This window comes from Stegastes partitus, unplaced genomic scaffold (genome assembly GCF_000690725.1).
Source record: "Stegastes partitus isolate 25-593 unplaced genomic scaffold, Stegastes_partitus-1.0.2 Scaffold30, whole genome shotgun sequence".
In the NCBI taxonomy this organism is placed as follows: domain Eukaryota; kingdom Metazoa; phylum Chordata; class Actinopteri; family Pomacentridae; genus Stegastes; species Stegastes partitus.
The window spans coordinates 312,636-334,391 of record NW_007577761.1 but is presented as its reverse complement, the minus strand read 5'-3'; the positions used below and the strand labels follow the sequence as shown (position 1 = coordinate 334,391).

Genomic DNA, 21,756 nt, shown 5'->3' with positions numbered 1-21,756 from the left:
TATAATGTGCTTTACTATTTTTTCAGTTATTTGTAAAACAGTACATTTTTAAAATTCATGGATAACAATGATAATTATATTTTAGCAATAAAAACACCATTTGGGTTAAAGAGCTTCTACATACTGGTAACTAACCATTACAGAAACATAAATGATTTTGGTAATCAGCAATGCTATTAATTTAAGGAAGCTGTGGCATGTAACTCACATCGGGTGGGGGTTTAACAAATGTGTTAAGCACTGTGTATATATATTTAAAAATAATAAACTTCTCTTCAGTAACACCTCAGAGTTGGTGTCTCTTATTGTCTCTCCTGTAAAGTGTCCTCGGATGGAAGCAGTGTGAGCAGCTGCTGCAGTGTTTGTGGAGCTCAATGAGCGACAGTAAAGGTAGCTTCTGGTTACAAACTTTGGACCAATCAGGACGCCGCTTTGCCTTCCTGCAGCAGGACACACAGAAGTTCAACCTGGACCGCTTCTCGAAGAAACTATCTGCTCCAAATTCCCCACTGACCATGCCTGTCCACCTCCGCTGACATATCCGATAGAAAAGTCACTGCGGGAAACGTTTCCGAGTGATGACAATGTTGGGTATGTACGTGCCAGACAGATTTTCCCTGAAATCGTCCAAGGTCCAGGATGGAATCGGTCTTTACACGGCGAGGCGAGTGAAAAAGGTTTGTTGTTTCTCACTGCGGCCGACTTTGTAACCGAGTTTACACGCTGGAAACGCTTTTGTGTGACTTTTAGAAGGAGATTGTCGGCGGTGTAGCCTCGTTTTACTTACACATTCCTTACTGTTGCTGTCAGAGCAGGCTCGCTGAACCGAGGCTGCTCTGACGTGAAGTGCCACGTAGCTACAGTAACTCAGGCTCCACTTCTCAGGCTCAGCTCGTAGGTCTGCATTCACATTTCATCCACATTTGAACTCTCCGTTTTGCAAAACTGAACCCATTTCCTCCCCCGAACATAGTTTGTAGCCAGATGTGTAGAGGAGGCGTGGAGCTGTGAAATGGTGCTGGTGCGTTTGTGTGTCAGCAGGGATGTATTGTCTTGGAAATGTGCTTGAGGATGAACATGAATGCAACATGAGGAACACAGTGTGACCACGCCCCCTGATCTGGAGGTCACAGATGTACAGGACTGGTTCACATGTCACATCCAACAGGAGGCCTGTAAGGCAAACCTGTCCAACCTGAAGTAACCAGACGGTAACAAAAAAAAAAAAAAGATATTTTAGTCAGAAATAACAAGTCAGATCTCCACATGGATGTTCCTGCAGGACAAATGATGGTTTCTCTGTACTATATCTACAGTATATTTGTAATTCAAATCAATCAATCAAGTGCAATGCCATTCAGCGTAGGCGATCATTTGTCTCCAGCTTTTTGAATTGTGACTGTTGCCTGTTCCGTGTGTAGCCATGATGTCAGTCCGTCTATCATTTTCATTCTTTGTCTGCCTCATCCTCTCTTCCCGTTAATTTCTCCAGTTGTGACAATATGTTCCAGGGTCTCTTTCCTTATGATGTGTCCTAGTTTGGTTTATTAGCGTATAATATGTGTTTAGTAATTTTAAAACATCTTCATTGCTTATTCTGTCCCTATAAGATATGCATGCGTCTGTCAAACCACATCTCTGCTGCAGTGATTTTGTTTGACATTTTATTATTTATGTTCCAAGATTCACATCCGTACATCAGAACTGGTAGAATGTAACAGCTGAGAGTTCTTATACAGACGCGAGTTGCTATTTTCTTATTTGTCAGTATATTTTTCACTTTCATAAATGCTGTTCTTGCCATTGCTACTCTACATCTGATATCTGTCACGCCTCCCATCTGATGTCATCCATGAACCGAAATATTTGAAATGATGAACCTGCTTCAGTATTTCTTGGTCTAATTTTATGTTACAGGTTGGGATGACATTTTTCTGTAATTTAGATATTTGCAGCTGAATTATGACTAATTGTGATTCCACTTTCAGATACTTAGAGTTCAATTCAGACTAGACATAATTCGAGTTCAAGAAGAAGACTTTAATAATCCTCAACTGAAACTATCGGCATCGTGCGTTTAGATACCTTAAATTTATCAGAACAACAGATATCGTGAACTAGAAATGATGACGAGTCAAAATTAAGTTATGGTTGACGTTGCAGTTATCTGTAGTTATGTCAGGTACTACAGCAAGTCAGAGGCAGAGTTGGCTTTTTGCGAGCTGTTTTGACTTTTTATAGCAGAAGTTAAAGTTACAGATTGATTAGTAGTCATAGAAATGGCCCTTTTGACACAGAACTCAACCACAGCATTGACTCTCTGAAACCGATTTATTTATTTTAGTGGCTTGTGCGGCACAACAACGGTTACCTGCAGAGTGTTTTGCCATAAGCCAATAGAAACAAGACATCTTTGGGGAGCAGTTGGTAGTTGACTTAGAAATTTTGAAAATTTGCCTATTTTGCCCTGTGCTCTGAAGCGCCCCCTTTGCACAGTGCGCTAAACCGTATGTCTGTTACTTAACTTGGACGAGACAGAATGACAGACATCTCTAATTCAGTTTTGATTAGTCAGAATAATAGTTACAGATGTGTAAAGTGTTATCATAACCAGTGTGAACTGTTGTGCATAATGCTGTTAATGTAAAACTTCCTATTGGGTATTGGTCCAGCAGAGGATTAGAACACTAATTGCAGAAGTCATTGTAGATGAAATGTTAGAAAAATGTGAAACAGAAAGAGCTTCTCACCGAGGAATTTTGGACAGTGAGATCTTCGTTTTGTAGTCGAAATCTACTAGACATTTGGCCTCAGGCTGCTTTGACATGGTGCTAAACTTGTTGTTGGCAGCTTCCCTTCTGACTACAGATATGTGCAAAATCATTTCACCTAATCAAAACTCTAATGCAGAATATCTGTAAATACAGTGTGACTAGTCATAACTACGGCACGTCATTTAAACACTCAACACTTGCTTAATAGCTGGATGGATATGCACCGCGGATGTCCATAATTCAATTCTTCCAAAACAAAAAAAAAGAAAACCAAAAAAACGATGGCAACAAACGATGGACAAATGTCATAACATCATTGTTATCATTCATGTCTATGGGGTTTGTAATTACAGATATCACCTGCAGATATTGCCAGCAAGTATCTAGAATGTGAATTGTAAATACCTGCAGGTGAATTCTGACTAGTTTGAATTCCAGATTCAGATACTGCAGTTTAATTCTGACTAGTTGTTCCTCAATTCAAGATATCTACATTGTCCTTTTTATGCAGCTTAAATGAAGTTTTAAGTAGTCAGGATGATGTTGTAGATATCTGCAACTCTTGTCTGTAGTTACAGATATCTTGAATTACAGTTTTGACCAGATGAAATGATACTGTAGATATCCTTAGTTGCATCTGAAGCTACAGCAAGTCGAAGCCATTTGCTTTTCAAACGTACAATAACACTGCAACCATAAGCCACTTGACTGCCATTTCAGAGCAAACAAACTCCACGTGTATTTAATGTATATAATGTAAAAACTCCATGTATCTAAGAACCCTTAAATCAGAGTAAATTGTGTTCATTCAGACAGATTTCTCTTGTGGATCAGTTTTGGAAAACGAGAATAGTGCAAGTTTTCTTTTTGTATCACTCAGCAAAACCTGTTGTAACATGATGTGTTTGGGTTAATTCACCGTACTTTGTATTGCACTGCGACTATTATCACTAATGTGACTATTATGAACGTTGAACGTGCACATCGCAATGTTGACACTGAAATGATATAGTGTGCAGCCCTATGATTAAATAACAAGCCCAGGCTTATATCAATCAAACCTCAGGGTGAATGCCTGAACCAAGTCGTACGCATTGATCAACGGGCAAACATAAACAACCTCTGAAAGTTTCAGTCATCTCAAAGTACGTTAAATTAAAATATAGCATTGGCCACACCTGGCATATCTGAAATTGCAATGTTTCAATTGTGATTTTGACTGGACATCTATAAGCATGCACTGTGTTTTAATACATTTCATTTTGGCTGACTGTTTGACAAGTGATCCCTGTGTTTGTTTTAAAGGGAGAAAAGTTTGGCCCCTTCGCAGGTGAGAAAAAGCTTCCCAGTGAGCTGGATGAAAGCTCGGACACCAGGCTGATGTGGGAGGTGAATGCACACACGTCCGGCATTATTTATTTTGACACATTTTAGTGCACAAATATTTAAATATTACTGAATCCAGGTGTTGACTTTTGAATCAGTTCTGGCAGAGGTCATTTAGATTGAACTTTTAGCAGCTTTTAGTTGAGAATTCCTCCCATCATGGCAGCATCACAACTCTAAAAGCTGAATCAAATATGTAAGATGTTCTTTTAAACAGAGGTACTGTATGCAAGTACTCGAGTATTTCTATTTTTATGCTACTTTCTACTTCCAATCCACAATTTCATTGAGTGAAATACTTTCTTTCTTTTCTTTCTTTCTTTCTTTCTTTCTTTCTTTCTTTCTTTCTTTCTTTCTTTCTTTCTTTCTTTCTTTCTTTCTTTCTTTCTTTCACTAGATTACATTATCTGACAGCTAGCAGGGCTGCAACTCAGATATTTTTCATTGCTGATTAATATGTTGATTATTTTCTCAATTAATCAATTAGTTGTTTGATCTTTAAAATGTCAGGAAATGTTGTTTCTCAAAAACCCGTATGATGTCTTTTAATGTCTTGTTTTGTCCACAACATAAAGTTCAGTTTTCAATCAGAGCACTCCAAAAAAAAAAAAAAAAAAAAAAATTACTGTAACCAATTAATCGATTATCAAAATAGTTACCAATTAACACCAGCTGACATCTAATCGATTAATCATTGCAGCTCTAGTTACTTTTGAGATTAAGCTTTTACATTAAAAACAAATATTGAGCTTATAAAATACAGCACACTGTTCAAGATTAAATCAGTGTTTTTGTCCATTTCTTTCCTTTGACCACTTACAGAAAAAAGTCAGTGTGTAGCTGTGTAAATACAGATTTGCTTTCTGGAATAGAAAGGTTTACAAGTTGAGTTTGGCATGAAAAAAACACTGTAAAAGGCTTTCCTGCAAATTTTAAACATCCATTGTTCAGTAAGTATTAAAGATGTTGGAGTAATATTTGTCTTCCTGCTGTAAAACAAGCGTGTATGAGGACGTAGGCAGTCATAAAATGTGACACTTTCATCCCTGAGTCATCTTTATGGGCCCGTTTCTGCCAGATTAAACAACCTACTGAGCTGAACGTGCAAGGATAAATACCAAATATGCTATAAATTAAGAGAACGAATATTGTTGGGATATTTTTGTACTTTTTGAGCAGTGGATGCTTTAACATTTTGGGATAAAACATTAAAAATGTTCACAGTGTGTTTTTGTTCCATTTCTGAGTAGCTGTTTCTGACACAAACTGAATAACATTGTGTCAAGTGTGGCTGAATTCTATTCTATTCTATTCTATTCTATTCTATTCAGAATCAGAATCAGAATCAGAGTCGATCCCAGCCGACTTAGAACGAAGGCAGGGGACACCCTGGACAGGTCACCAGTCTATCACAGGGCTACACTTAGAGACAGACAACCAAGCACACTCACATTCAATTCAATTTAGAATCACCAGTTAACCCCAACATGTTTTTAGACCATGTGGGAGGAAGCCGGAGAACCCAGAGAGAACCCACGCTGCACGGGGAGAACATGCAAATTCCACACAGAAAGATCCCGGGTGTCCTCACTGGGATGCGAACCGGCAACTTTCTTGCAGCGAGGCAACAGTGCTAACCACTGCTCCACCTTGCAGCCCAAAATTGAAGATGCAAATACGAATATAAATATAAAAATAAAATACATAAAATAAGAGTGAAAAACATTAGCAATTGAATTATTCTGTTCTATTCTGTTCTATTCTATTCTATTCTATTCTATTCTATTTGTATAGCATCAATTTACAACATATGTCATCTCAAAGTACTTCACATAATATGGTGAAGGCCTTACAGACTTTAAACAGAGAAACACATTAAAAGTTACCCATGAATTCCATTTGAGCAAGCACACACTTGTACACATAGTCCTTACATGTCTCAATTATCAAAGATGTACCATTTACAGCGAGCTTTATGACAACCCTAAAATTGCTCTGTAATTTAAGCAACATTTTTACTTTGACGGCCATTCTGTATTTCCAAATCTCTAATTTTGGGGATTTTTCCATCATAAATATAATACTTTCAACAGGGAAAATGTCAAAATAAAACATTTGAGGTGAAAACCCTTGTTTGACTTGATATAGAATGCCCATGAGATTAAGTCTAGAAAATACACACTAAGTTGTGGAGTAGAACTCTGCTTTGTGTTCCTTTCTGTCCCAAAAATAACTGCTGGACCCTTCAGATATGTCTTGTGAACCTTCAGAGGGCCCCCGGCTCGAGCTTGGGAACCACTGTGCTAAACTAACTGTATAAAAGGTACATTAACTCTGTTCAGGACTTTCATGTTGCCGTACGTAGAAGGTCTTTGGGGGTCCATTGGACCCCAAGAAAGAATATGTGCAAAATATTTGTTGGTATTCATTATAGACATTTATACTATGTTAAATAAATTTCCTGATAAGTTGATGTATTTGTGGTTCTAAATGCAAGACAAATGTCCCTCTTTTTATATTTAAAACAAAAATCTTCAAAAATCTTCAAAAATAAAACCTGTCATCTAAACCAAATGGCCTGGCGTCCAAAAGACCCCAAAAGTCCTGAATAGGGTTAAACTAACTGGATCTTTCCTCAGCTACAACAGATGACACATGGAATTAGTAATCTAAAACTGATATCTAGAATTAGATTCCAGCTACAAGAGACATTTTACTCTGGAATGAGTCTTCAAGCACATTTTGTTGTTCTGTACTTTTACTTAAGTAGTAACTAACAGAGTAACACCATACGTCGTCTTGTTGGAATTTATATTGCATTTCAGTACAAATCACAATCTTTATCACATGACACAGCTGCTTGTAGGTATAGAGACAAAGAGGACATTTAATTACGTTGCCGATCAACTGGCTGACTCTCCTCTTATTGCAAGAAGAAGCCTCTGATGGTAAAACAAATGCTGCGATGTAGTTATCTGTAGCTGCCACATTGTCAAGTACAGAGCTGTACACGTGAGTCGGTGTTCATATGTTAGGCCAATACATAAACCATCAAAGCAACAAGAGAACAAGAAGGAAGAAACAGTTGTACACTTCTGACGACTCATACAGCTTCTGTTTTCTTTTTCAGGTCCGTGGCAGTAAAGGAGATGTGCTGTATATTCTGGATGCGAGTAATCCTCGCCATGCCAACTGGCTGCGGTTTGTCCATCAGGCGCCTTCGCAAGAGCAGAAGAACTTGGCAGCCATTCAGGTACATTTCCACTCAGTGGACAATAAATCCCTCAGACTTACCTCAAAGAAAGAAAATGATAAATATTACAGGCATCTGTCAGGATGGACAAATACAGAGCTTTGAACTTAAACAGGCAGAATATGTTTCAGATTCTTTCAATTTTAGACTCAACAAATAAAGAAATCTCTTTTTGGCTTGGAAAAACTTCAGAGCCAGATGGAAAATGTCCAATTTCTAGTCGTGTAGGTCAAGAAAACATCCCAAATCACTATGTGAGTTAAGTAACAGTAGAGAGTGAACACAGTGGATACAATGAAGTAAAAGGCAGCTCAAGAATTGTGATTGTTTTTATAATTAAAATAGGTTTACGATGTAAGGGTAAGTAAATTTCTCTTTAAGAAAATTACATTTCAGATAATGCCAATTGTTCATTACATGGCAAAAGAAAACACTTCAAATGGTGAAAGTCTCTTTGTAATCAAATGTCTAAGCTTTTGTGAGCTCTTATAAATGAATGTAAGTTTGATGTATGTTTGGATAGGAAGAGAAGCGTATTTATTTCTCTTCTGTTTTTCTCTTTAGGATCCATAAATTTCTGCCAGATTTAACAACCTATGGAGCTGAAACTGCATTCTATTCTATTCTATTCTATTCTATTCTATTCTATTCTATTCTATTCTATTCAGAACCAGGTTTATTGCCAGGCATTGTTTACGCAATATGAGGAATTTGTTCTGGTGGGTTGGTGCAAATATAGAAAAAAGAAAAAAAATTGAAGATCCATCCATCATCTATACACCGCTTAATCCTCACTAGGGTTGCGGGGGGGCTGGAGTCTATCCCAGCGGAGTCAGGGTGAAGGCAGGGGACACCCTGGACAGGTCACCAGTCTATCACAGGGCCACACTTAGAGACAGACAACCAAGCACACTCATATTCACACCTATGGACAATTTAGAATCACCAATTAACCCCAACAGTAGAGAGTGAACACAGTGGATACAATGAACTAAAAGGCAGTTCAAGAATTGTAATTGTTTTTGTAATTAAAATAGGTTTACGATGTAAGGGTAAGTAAATTTCTCCTGGAGAAAATTGCATGTCAGATAATGCCAATTGTTTATTACATGGCAAAAGAAGACACTTCAAAATGCTTAAAGTGTCTTTGTAACCAAATGTCTAAGCTATTGTAAGCTATTATAAGTTTGATGTATGTTTGGATAGGAAGAGAAGCGTATTTATTTCTCTTCTGTTTTTCTCGTTAAGATTTTTGAGATTTTGCTGAGGGAATATTGTTGAGATCGCAGCCACTAAATTCCTTTTCTCAATTTGTTATTTCCAAAAGACTCCAAGAATCTTTTTTTTTAGAAGTTATTATATTGACAAATAATGTGTCAACAACAGTAGTCAGGCCCTACGAGAAAATAAAAATCTGAAGAATTTTAAAAACACAACCGCTTACAGCATACAAACGCACTTTCACACACACTTATGAACTCAGGGAATCAGGGACATTTCACCTCTTGCTCTTCAGCGCAAAAGATAAAAAAGCATTCGTGGGGGAAGAAAAATAGACATGGAAGGAAGACAGGACGAACATTTCAGGTCTCGGGGCCAAGTTCCTGCCATTAATACTCAGAATGCCCGGAGTGATTGGTCGTTTAAAGGTCATGCATGTGCGTTAAATCTCTGCGTTTCATCAACAGTGACATTTATTGTGTAGCTTTCCTCTGCCTAATCATTATTTATGTATATTTAGAATCCCATAGTTAAAACAAAACGACGGTTTGATTTTATTAACATGACCTTTAAGGACAGCGAAGTTAATGACAACATTTTTAAGGGTTTGAGCCTTTGACCCGCGGCCTCAATCAGGCCTTTAACAGACTGTTGTCTCGGCGTAATGAGTTCAAATCTCAGCCAGCCTCAGTAGTTTCTCAGTGTGCTTTACCATAAAAGGTTAAAACTGATTTAGAAACCGGCTGGAGTGTTTTGTCTTTGCATTCCTCTCACATATGTCGAGTCATGTTCTGCCAAATCTCCATGTCATCGTTATTAACGTGCGACAAAACGCATGTTTTTGTTTGTTAGGATGGAGAAAACATCTTCTACCTGGCTGTGGATGACATCGAGACAGACACGGAGCTCCTGATAGGCTACCTGGACAGCGATATGGAAGAGGAGGAGGAGGAAGAGGAAGAAGACATTAAAGATGACGATGAGAACAGTAAAGATGCCAAACATCTTGTAGAAATGGGTAAAATGGAATGCCCTTGTTCTTTTTCCTATTTTTTCCCAATTTTAAGTAGCCAATGTATGGCACACACATGAAACAAACCTCAAAGAAATTACATTTGCTCCTTAGATTTCTACAGCATTATTTACTATATATAACATCTCACCAGAACTGGTAATAAAGAAAGAGGACCACCCCTGCTTGCTGTGTGAGAGCAGTTTTCCCAGCGAGGAGATCCTGGCCGCCCACCTCCAGAGTCTGCACCAGAGGCCCAGCACAGAGGAGAAGGAGTTCAAATGCAGGAACTGTGGCAAGAAGTTCCCCATCAAACAGGCCCTGCAGCGCCAGTGGGTTCACTGTTTCATCGCTTAACTGGTTAAATTTCATTTAACGTTCAACTTCTCTCCAGTAACACTTCACAAGCCAATGATAAATCTAAAAAGTATTAGCTCAGCCCATCTCAGATTACATGTTAGGTACTCATTCGTTTGCTTCTGGTACAAAACAAATGTACTAATAAAATCAGAATGAGGAACCTGCTATGGTTGCCTAAAGCAAAAAAAAAAAAAATGTTATAGTTGGGAAATACACCTTCTGGCTTGGCAAGATGTGTATGTTTAAAATTAAGCTGGATGCAGCATCCAGATAGATTAGCAAAGTTTAGCACAAAATCTGAAAACAGACAAACAGTTAAATTGTTTGCTCTAACAAGGTTATGTAACAACCAAAAAATTCTGCCCTCGTTGGCACAACTGAAAGGCCACGAGTGACGAAGCTGTGACAAGCAGTCACATAAATATTTTTTGACTTTTTGGCTGAACTGCAGGCTGTGTTTACACAGAGCAGAGCCGAAACAAGTGAGGAAACTACTTAAAAATGTAAATAGTTGATATATCTATACTATTTGGAGCACTTTGAAAAATGTTGATTCTAGTATTTTTTTTTTTTTTTACATTTTTGTGAACTACTTAAAGAAATTCACCTTTGATTTTCATTTTTTATGTTATGTGGCACTATAGCTATGTCATACTGCACAAAGCACACTTTTACTTTCGCTCTACTTCTATCTGTGGTTGTGCTGTTTCCATGGAGGTGCAGGACTTTATATTGCAGTGACAAAAGAGCAACTGTGACACAATAAAAAAAGCAGAAACTGCTTGAGGTACAGACAGTTAATGCTAATCTAGGCCAACTAACTGCAGCTTTATACTGTTAAGACTTGAGTGTTATCAATCTTTTAATCTAAAAGGTCTATAAGAAAACGAATGTGTAAATGTCCCGAAAATATACTTCCCTAACTATTTTTAATTAAGTTTCATTAGTAATTTAAATTTTCCCAAAATATATGATATATGCTTGTTTCTAGGGCTGCAAGATGGCGCAGTTGGTAGCACTGTTGCCTTGCAGCAAGAAGGTCGCCCGTGCAGCGTGGGTTCTCTCCGGGTTCTCCGGCTTCCTCCCACAAGGTCCACAAACATGTTGAGGTTAATTGGTGATTCTAAATTGTCCGTAGGTGTGAATATGAGTGTGCTTGGTTGTCTGTCTGTAAGTGTAGCCCTGTGATAGACTGGTGACCTGTCCAGGTGTCCTCTGCCTTCGCCCTAAGTCAGCTGGGATAGACTCCAGCCCCCCGTGACCCTAATGAGGATTAAGCAGTGTATAGATAATAGATGGATGGACGTTTGTTTCTATGTACAAATTGGTAGCTAATGTTATGAAGCTTAAATTAGGAATTATTCAAATGACTCATCATCCTGGTGTGGTTCATTTCCTTCTTCGTGTCTAATTTGTTTTCATTTTGAATCCTTTCTCAGTGTTTTGCATTGTTCTGAGTCACTGGATCCATCAGGTGACTCTAAAGCTCACCAGTGCTCCCTCTGCCACAACACCTTCGGCTCAGAATCCAGGTAACACACACTGTCCCAACATACACACAATACGTGCCCAATGACAGCTGGGATTTGTTTCCTAAAGGCACACAGTTGTACCTTTAGTCTGTAACTCACAAACCTTTTTCCTGTTCCAGTTTTGAGCAGCATAAGGAAGCCTGCAAAGGAGATGCCAGGTTCATATGTAAAGCAGAGAGCTGTGGCAAAAGATTCAAGAGCAAGGATGCTCTGAAGAAGCACAAAGGAAACGTTCATGCAGGTTCTCTTTTTCTTTTCATTGTATTTCTCTGCGATGCTCCCTTCCTCTCGCTCTCTCTCCGTTGTGCACATATTCAAATGCACAGACGTCGAGTTATGAAGATAATTGTCCATTAGCAGCCTCAGCACTCAAGGAGCCGTAGTAACGGTGCGTGACCTCGATCAGTTAAAATCCCTGCAATGTTGAGACACATCTCTAATTACTTGCGCTCCATAATTGCTGACCTGTGTGTTCTGGGGCAGCTCACTCTTTCAGATAATTGGACTTGCATAGCTATTTATGATGGGATGTAGGGCAGCGGGGATCTGTGCAGCCTTTACACGTGAATCAAGTATCAACCCGCGATAAAGACGTTTATCTGAGAGGCTGGTGCAGCTGAGATCTGGGCCTTTATGTTTTTTTTTCCTAATGTGGTCGGGACAAGGAGTGTGTGTGTGTGTGTGTGTGTGTGGGCGAGGGGGGAAGTGGATCAGACGCAACAGATGTGGGTCATGTAATTCAGATGAGGATAAAGGGAGGGTGTCGCTGGTCCTGAAATGGTGGGAGCACTGGGCCTATGATTAAGAGAGCAAAACATTTGGCGCGTTCCCTTCCACTGCATAATGATGTGTCATAAAATTGTTGCTCAGTGTTATCAGTCCCGTACATGGGAATTTGTAATCCAGTTTGTTTGTTTTATTTTTTTTATAGGGAGTGCACGACGGAAACTGACATGCACCATATGCAACAGAAAATGCTCCTCGTCTTTGAATCTGCAAGAACACAGAAAGGTGAGATTCTCCCACATCTGCTTTACAGCTCAGTTCATCCCAACCAGATACTTTGCATCGGATCTGCGAGGATTTACAGAGCTCACGCAGTTTTGCATGATCCATTTTTACACTGATGTCTCTTTAGTGCTGTTGCTCGCCGTACAGTCATATCCATCACACTCCACTGTTTCTATAACCCAGTCTAACCTCCTAATCTGGCATTTGTCTCCTCTGAGTTCACTTATTCCCCTTTTTATGATCAAGTTCTTGCAAATTTATTCTGGGTGACACAGAGCAGAGCGAAGGTTTCTTTTTCACATGCTCATCCCACAGGTCTCGTGAAATTTAAGAGGCTCTACTGGCAGACAACGAGGTTTAAACCTTGGCGTCAGGATTCTCCCTCGTATTGATGGATTACAGATTGGAACACATATTTCTGAAAACAATTCTGCGATATTTGCTTACAGATAAATATTTGTTGTGTTACTGTGCATATCATCCCTTTCTCAGTCGATACTTTTGCTGTTGTAAACACTTGATGATTGGTAACTTCTTTCTACGCTACATTCCTCTTTTGCACAGAAAGTAGGCTAATGAGTCTTCCATTCGCAGATTTAATTCCTTTGCAATTACATGCTATTAAATAAACTGCATTGAATAATTATAATTAATGCAACTGACATGTACAACTGGTGATTCAACTTTTTGCTATGACGATCACGAGGTAAACAGTAGAAAACGGCATCCGTGTTACAAAACAACAATTTGTTGCAGCTGCCGTTTCTTTCTGCTGAAGCTCAAACACTCACACAGTCGTCAGCTGACACTAGCAGATTCGAAAGTCTGAGTTCACCTTTGTTCAGCTTCGTTGAGGCTAATGTGCTTGTTTGCTGTTAGAAGCAGCGATGCATTATTTTTCTGAATGTAGAAGGTATTATTCTGTGTTTTAATGACTATATTTAGTGCAGTATCACACTACCGGGCTGCAAATTGTAGCTTTCCAATCACATTATTCACAACAACATTAAAACCTTATTGTAAAAAATTATGTAGCTCCCTCTTGTGATGCTAAAACAGCTTTGAACCATGGACAGGGGGCCTCTGATGGTCTCCTGTGGTGTCTGACACTGGGACATTGGCAGTGGATCCTTTGGGTTCTGTTGGTTACTGGGTGGGCTGCAAGGTGGCGCAGTTGGTTACCACTGTTGCCTCGCAGCTAGGTCGCCAGTTTGCGTCCCGGTGGGGGCACCGGGATCTTTCTGCGTGGAGTTTGCATGTTGTCTGTAGGTGTGAATGTGAGTGTGCTTGGTTGTCTGTCTCTAAGTGTGGCCCTGCGATAGACTGGTGACCTGTCCAGGGTGTCCCCTGCCTTTGCCCTAAGTCAGCTGGGATAGGCTCCAGCCCCCCACTACCCTAGTGAGGATTAAGCGGTGTATAGATAATGGATGGATGGTTACTGGGTGGGGCCTCCTTGGATCTGGCTTATTCTGTTGCATCCTGTTGTGCTCGATCAGATTGGGATCTGACAAGTTCATTGGCTGGGTCAGCACCTTGGGCTTTCTGTTGTGTTTCTCGAGCTATGGGGGAGGCTGCTGCCATGCGTAGGATGTATTTGGCCTCCAGCACTGTTTAGGTTAGTGGTTGTGCCAAAGTAACATCCACATGAGTCACAGAGCCCAAGATTTTCCAGCAGAACATTGATTTGTAACAAGTTGATCAGTGGTACACACGTCACCTGTCAGTGGTTTTAATGATGCTGATCAGTGTATGTTGTGTTTACAGTCCGTGACTAATGTTTATTTACTACCTGCATCAGAAATGTGACATTATGTCCTTTTGTAAATGTTAATGTAAACAGTGTTCATGTTCAGACTTGGGATATGTAGCATTTCTAATTTCTTTGAGCTCTTAAAGTGACAGCAATTTGTTATTCGGACATATATTTACATTGTTGTTCCTCACGGCTTCATTCAGACACACATATTACAGTGTCAGAGCCACAGTACACCTCAGACGCTACGTCGATTTGTCATCATCTTGTGCGTGCGTAACTGTTAATACGACTCCCTGCTGTCTAGACTTGTGCCGTGTGAAAAGTGATCCTAGATACTAGTGATTACTAGATCTGACTGAGTTAGATTAGTCAACTTGGTCGAATCTTTGCATCTTTTACGGAAAAGTGACCCCGACGTTTATTCAGACATGAAACTGACACATTCAGATGCCATCAAATGAACGTAAAGGGGTACATGCCTGGAAGTGAAGTAGTCATGTCTTAAATCAGCAGCAATGTGCCTTTGAATGTTTGTAACTGCCTTGATGACGCTGATAGAACTGCATTGCAGCACAAGCTGAGCCTGTTTCAACTTTTTTGCTGGATAAAACTACTTTGTTCTGGTGGAGCCCCTGCATTGACACCTCCATGTATCAATGTACCAGTCCCATTCAGGTGACTCAGAGAGCTGTCAGTTGATTTGGCTGAAAATATGAGCTGCTCTCTGTCTTATGGTATCCATTTATTTTTTATGCGTGTATTTTCCATTAACCATTACACTTTGACCCTGTGGATTCAGTTTTATTTTTCTATTAGCTATGTCAGGCTTCAGGTCAGGAAAGCTCTTTTGATGATGTTGGTGTTGAAGTTGTCTCAAACCATTTGTCTTATTGGTTTTCACTCATTAACTAACTTTCGTTCATTAATTCTCCCAGCTGCTAATTGTGAAATTCAATTTTCTGCTGTCAACATGTATCATCCAGATTAATCAGCAGACATTAATCCATCCCTGTCAGCTTATTTATCACCAAGTGTCCAACATTTAAAGTCACCTGGAAGTTGTGACATAGTTGTGCAGTGAATCATTTAACCTACTTCACCTGTCTGAGTCAGTGTTCTCCAGTTTCAGATCTCCTGTGGCCTTTAAAATAGGAGTACGTGATATTCCTATGTGGCCTCCTAATGTGTCAGTGTGCCAGTTTTACTACTATGTGGCTCATGAAGCATTTTCTAATCACACACTATTGTCTGCTATAAAATAGAGATCAGAAAGGCAGAACGTGTCTGTAAATTTAGGTCAGCATCACATCAGTTTTTGATAAACGTCTTTTTTTTGAGTAAAAATCCGATGAAGATGTGCAGAAGAATTGATTCCTACTAAGTGTTATTTTAAATATGTCACATTTCTGACAAAAATATCTGGCATGTTCTTATAGCTTCAATCAAAGCCATTGGGGCATTACGTATTATTCTTGCAGAAGAGCAATCAAACTTTCCATAATGACAATTTAGCTCCAAAGCAGCTTAAAACTGCCATTATCATCATTTAGCTGAACAAGCTTTTACAGAAGCAGCTGTGACAAGAGGAGCTGAGTTGCATTAGCATATGCTTTTGCAGCTGTACGCCGGGGAACTATTGAATGTGCAATTATTGGAACTATGCTCCGAAGCAGAAAGGGGATTGAAACTTTTCATCACTTTAATTACTTTTCTGTCTGTGGACATCAGTCTAATGAAAACGGACAAGATTTAGCTGGAGTTGACCATCACGGGCCGTGATCCTTGAACCTTTACAGGCCCTTTACACTTGAGTTTTTAAAATAATCAGCAAGACCAAAACTTACTTTGGCTTTTGTGTCGTAGGTACATGAAATATTTGAATGCCACGCCTGCGACAAAAAGTTCATCTCTACCAATCAGCTCAAACGCCACATGATCACACACTCAGGTAAGAGAAAGCTGCAGTAAATTGATGACTTCTTTACTTCATGCGTCGTCTTTGTTTGTTGAAAAGAATCTCTGCTGTTCTCCGACTGATTAGAGAAGCGACCGTACACCTGTGAGATCTGCAGTCGATCGTTCAAGCGTTTGGACCAGGTGACGGCTCACAAGATCATCCACAGTGAGGACAAACCGTACAAATGCAAGCTGTGTGGGAAAGAGTTCGCTCACCGCAACGTCTACAAGAATCACAAGAAGGTAAGCGAATGGCGTCATAGTAATCCACGATGGAGATGTCAGTTGAGCGGCAGAGTCGATTCAAAGCTGATATTAGTGAGGCTGTAATCAATCAGGGTCTCGTTGGTGGCTGTTATCTGTGGGGTCTCTGGTCCTCTTCACCCCCGAGGTTCCCCCGCTTGTTTACTTTTGGGATTGAGTTGTCACTCAGATAGATGGGCGGAGGGGGAGACAGACGGGTGCAGAAGGGGGGAGTCAGAAAAACAGAAGCACTTTGAACTTAAAACCCCTCAAGCTGCTTGTCTTCATCAAGTCAACAAACCAAATTGGCTGCGGAGCCTCATTCACAATCCTCTCACATCAGTTTTAAGACGCGTCCATGTTACAGACATGCTGATGTTCTCTCTGCAGACACACTCTGAGGAAAGGCCTTTCCAGTGCGAGGAGTGCAAGGCGCTGTTCCGCACCCCGTTCTCTCTGCAGCGTCACCTTCTCATCCACAATAGTAAGTATGAACACAAGTGTGTTCTTGGAAGCCTTCGCACAATGAAGTTAAAGAGACACATCAGTTTTCTTTTCATTTATACACCGTTATGACGTTCATGTTCTACAACTCAAGGTGAACTTATAGAAAATGTTCTGAACACTTTGCGATGCTACCTGTACTGCCCTGTCGAACTGATGTCACGTCTGTCATGCTCGCCCACAAAACATTTGTCCATTATTAATCTTTGTTGCTAAGGTTGTTCAGTGGGTTGCTGGCTTTCTACACTCCCATGTGTCACATATGTATTTGAGAATTTGACACCTTGAGGAGAAGAGTAAGGAAAGTAAGTGAAATCCAGCTGTTGTTTTTCTTTTTTTTTCCATTTCCCAGCTGAAGTCTGCAAAGGGTTTGGCCAACTCAGAATAGAAAGATTTTTTGAGTATGGGGGCTTTAAAGAGATAAAGGCTAAAATAATGTGTTTCAGACAGAAGCAGTCGATGCTTAAAGTGCAGATTTAAGTTTTTAAACTCTAAATCATGCAAAAAATTTGCCCACACACTCTCAGAATACAAACACGGTGCTGGAAATGTACATGTTAAATTAACTGGGTAATGATTGATTAAATTGCCTCCGAATTACACTGATCACTTGCAAGGAAGAAAGTGTTACGTCTTTTCTCAAAAGTTATGCAGCCACACATTAAAGTCAGTGTAAAGTAGTATTCAATATGTGTTTGACTGAGTTTGAGTTTGTCACATTACAGCCAAACTTTGTTAATAACCACCCAGTAAGATTTAGATGATTTAAAAAAATCACCTTATATATACAACATTGAATTCAAATAAAACAAAACAAAACAAAACAGTATTGTGAATAATGATTCACATCTTTCACAATATCTCAAATGAACTGTACTAACAGTGAAAACAGACCTGCATTTAGGTTAGACACAAACATACACTCTAAAAATTGAACATTTTCAGCCCTTTTCAGTGTCTGTGAACTACATTACTTACTTCAGTAAACTAAGGATTTGGGGGACATTTATTCCTGAGAGTGGCACCACCAAGGATAAGGAGAGAAGTAGACTGTCTGGCCTCATTCACCAGTTAGGGATTATCTGTGAATCCACCTCTTCTTCATTTTAGCATTCTTTGGAAATTGAAATAGGGAGACTGAGTCGTTTTGCATATTCTGGCATCCAGGGAATCTGCATTTGCTGGATGGAGATATAGTTAGCTAGCAAACTGTGGGCCATAGTAGGTGCAGTAACTCATGATGGAGCAAGACATCTGTTGATGTAAATGTCATCTAGTTTTTGTAATGTTAGTAGGTTATGCAAAGTATGGTTCCAGTGTGTCATCGAGGCATGATCTCTGACCGACCCAAAATGTCCTGAACTGTCAATTACTGTCTGACACACACATATATATATATTTCGTGTTTAGATGCATGTTTTCCCCTTACACCGACTTTAAGTCGTTTTTAAAGCTTCTCTGATGTATAAAATATTTTTAAGAAAAAAAATACATCAAGGATAATTTTGCTTCGTCTCGCTCTTTGTTTTGGTATGGAAGATAGGTTTATTTTGATATTTAAACTTGAATTTATGGGCAGCACACCAAATTATGTTATTCTGATCATTTTTAGTTGAAGTGCAGTAACAAGATGAACCCAGTTCCTTGGTGTGAATGGTTTTCTCCCTGTACTTTGATCTAGAATGGTAACCTTTAAACCAGCCCAGTGAGTTTTACAGGCGATACATTTTTATTAGCTGTCATCTCATCCTTATCCCTGTAGACATTTCCATTAGCAACAGATGTCACAGCCCCATCAAACGTCTCCTTGCTAAGACATTGGTTTTCTGATTGTCTGCTCGTCCCTGGCCGACTCTGACAGAAACGTTCTCCCTGGACAGTTGAGCTGCCACTGAACCTTGGCAGGATGCAGCGCTGGTCCTCCAATTGAGCCAGATAACATAGAGATTGTAAGCTCAAGGCATTTCCTGCCGCTGTCTTGGGCGGCAGGCAACATAATACCAGGACTTGTATTATGTATCAAGTTCTAGACAGTATGTGGGACTAGAGGATCGAGTGTGTGATTTCACTGTACCGCAGGTGAGAGACTAGACATGCCGCTGAATAAATTTGTCTGCCTTTACGGGTTAAAGTCAGAGAACCACTTGAGCTCTCCAGCAAGTGGCTCACAGTGAGAAAATGAAGCACAGCTGTTGTTGGATTTTCTGATGAAACTCATTTTTATTTTCTTATTCTAAACTACTGAGTTTTTTCTGTGAGGTTTGTTTGTACATGTGTTCTAAGTGGGACTCGCCTCACTTTCTTGACACAAGCTTTTTTTCAACCTATTTTTTATGAGTTTGTGAAATTTGTGACTTTTGAAATTACAATTTCTATACAAATCAGCCTGTGCTGCTCTATTTGGGTTCAAGTTTCATTCACAAAAACATGGACGAGGAGTTAAAGAACGAACTCTCCCTGCAAGGTTTTCATGTCTGGCTGTCTCAATCAGCTGAGAAAACCTGACAAATGTAACTGTGCCTGAAGTTCTATAAGGTGATCTGAAACACGAGTAATATTTTGTCCTAAATATTCTCTTCTCACTGTGCGGTGATAGAAATAAAGCAGGTTTAACATCAAGTCGGATGCCAAAAAAAAAAACCCATGACTGACAGAAATAGGTAAGAGAATATTATACAAGTGGTGACGTTACACTGTCAGGTGTTACAATGACGATAGTCCTTGCAAAGTGACCTGCATTTAGACCTTCAGGCTGCTGAGAAAGTGAAGGAGAATCCTCACAGTTATGAAACTGTTGTGAAAAATGTGCCAAAAAAAGAGCAAGTTAGAATAGTTTTTCATAAAATTTGTTAATCTTGTTAGTCTTTGTCATGTATTTAAACTTATGACTGCTTTGATGAAAGACATGTTAGTTTTTACATTTTGACACATTTTTTTTTTTTTACATTTACATTTTATGCATTGAAAATGGCTCAACATGCCATCTACTGCTTTAAATCATTCTTAACCTTGTAAAATCAGTGCTGAAATAGTGTCTGGGACTTATCTATGTGATGGCATTTATTGAAAAAAAAAAAATTATAGGCCTTTAATCAGAGGTGGGTATTCCTCCTTTCCTTGCCCCGATATAAAGATGGACCAACCCTCCATGAGGTCATCCATATGTTTTGTGAACAGCCGCTGTCTCCAGCTTGACAGTGACTGACTCCTTGTAACTCTTGGCTAATCCAAAAATGAGCAAAGAAGTGGCGCGTCACTAGAGATGAGGTGGGTCATGAAAAAATGTTTTTGGACCAGGGATTGTCCTATGATGGCACCCACCAGTCTCTCAGAGCCATGATCTAATTATGAATACCTTTAAACTGTAATATAATTTCAATTACAGCATGTAATTTTAAAAAAAAATAAAAATCACCCACTGTAAAGTTCTTCATTTTCAAATGTATTATTATTATTTCTAGCACTCCACTTATTTACCTTTTAATTTTGGCACAGTGGTTCGGACTTGTCATATCTTTGGGCTGGATGCAGCTTGGGATCACCAGGGTCTTCCACCTTTATCTACTTCAGGGCATTCTTTCTAAAGTCCTCCACTTAAAAACAGCTTTCTGTGGCGTAAGTGTGGCAGATTCTGTGTCATGCTTTATTTTTCTCTGGCCAGGGAATGGCACCAGTCATGTGTCCCTATAAATGCCAAGCGAATTTGAAGAGAACTTTTGAAACATATTGCAGAAAAGAAAATACAAATGAGGTTGTTGTTTCCATTAACTGCTTTGGAGCAACTAAACTGGGCCATGTTTTGTCATCAGGAGGCTACATCAGACTTTGTTGTATTATACAGAGTTGAAGAACTAGAGGTTGCAAAGTTTTTTGTTGTTGTTTTTTTGATAATTTTTTAAAGTTATGCAGTGAGTGGAGTTAAGGTCAGAGCTGATTTAAGCACTTTTTTGTTGGGTCAGTTGTGTTTAGACCCTGTGTTTGTGTGTGTATAAGTTATTGTCTGAACATGTTGGTTTAATATCAAACTGAGGCTCTGCTCCGTGTATTGAGGGTGTCATTGACATTAATTATTATCAAGCGAGTGTTTCAGCGTGATTAGAAACAAGGGGAACCTCAGCTTCCACTAGTGTTCCACTTTATTAAGCTGACCATCATCGGCTTTGGTAATCGGAAAATGAGCACAAGCTTGTAACCACTTGCTCCCTCCATCTAAACTGCTCTGTGGAAATTGAATGATCTCCATATAATGGAAACATCTCCCCTTCAACAATAGAGGCTGTTGTGCGGAGGCGTGAAGGAAAACATCAGGCCTCATTCTGCGAACAGCTGAGACTGTGCCCCGACATAACTGTCTGAGTGCTGTCTGACGTTTTAGTGCTGCGCAGTGGAATGATTAATAAAATCAGGCCTGTTTTTTTGTGCACTGTACAAAAAAAAAACAATAAAGCAGAACCGCTTGAAACTCAGACCAAACATATGGCGGAGCAGTTTGTTTTACTGTTTCCCGTGGGATGTGTTTGGCTACAGATAGACAATAAAAACGGCTTTTGTTAAAAAAACAGAACCAGACCGTTCTAAAGAGCATTGTTTGGGGTTTGTCTGTGCAATGAAACACCCTCCCTTTGTAGTTTTCTGCCCACACAATCGCCCCGGTGAAATTGGGTCCCCTCTTGCTGTGCGTGATGACTGTGTGTTTAGAAGCACAACAATAGCTAACTGGAAATGGCTCTTACAAGTGCTCCGTCCAC

General features: G+C 39.6%; 1 protein-coding gene across 1 annotated transcript in view; it reads left to right on the top strand.

Annotated features, from left to right (window-relative positions):
• The first annotated feature begins 353 nt into the window (after positions 1-353).
• Positions 354-21,756, top strand: part of prdm5 (PR domain containing 5) — a 46,510-nt gene continuing 25,107 nt past the window's right edge. The window contains exons 1-11 of the mRNA XM_008298821.1: positions 354-677; positions 4,080-4,163; positions 7,291-7,413; positions 9,487-9,652; positions 9,801-9,978; positions 11,446-11,538; positions 11,658-11,779; positions 12,470-12,549; positions 16,169-16,253; positions 16,347-16,504; positions 16,895-16,988. Coding sequence (XP_008297043.1) covers positions 579-677; positions 4,080-4,163; positions 7,291-7,413; positions 9,487-9,652; positions 9,801-9,978; positions 11,446-11,538; positions 11,658-11,779; positions 12,470-12,549; positions 16,169-16,253; positions 16,347-16,504; positions 16,895-16,988 — 1,282 coding nt within the window. The 5' untranslated portion in view covers positions 354-578. The remainder of the gene's footprint in view (positions 678-4,079; positions 4,164-7,290; positions 7,414-9,486; positions 9,653-9,800; positions 9,979-11,445; positions 11,539-11,657; positions 11,780-12,469; positions 12,550-16,168; positions 16,254-16,346; positions 16,505-16,894; positions 16,989-21,756) is intronic.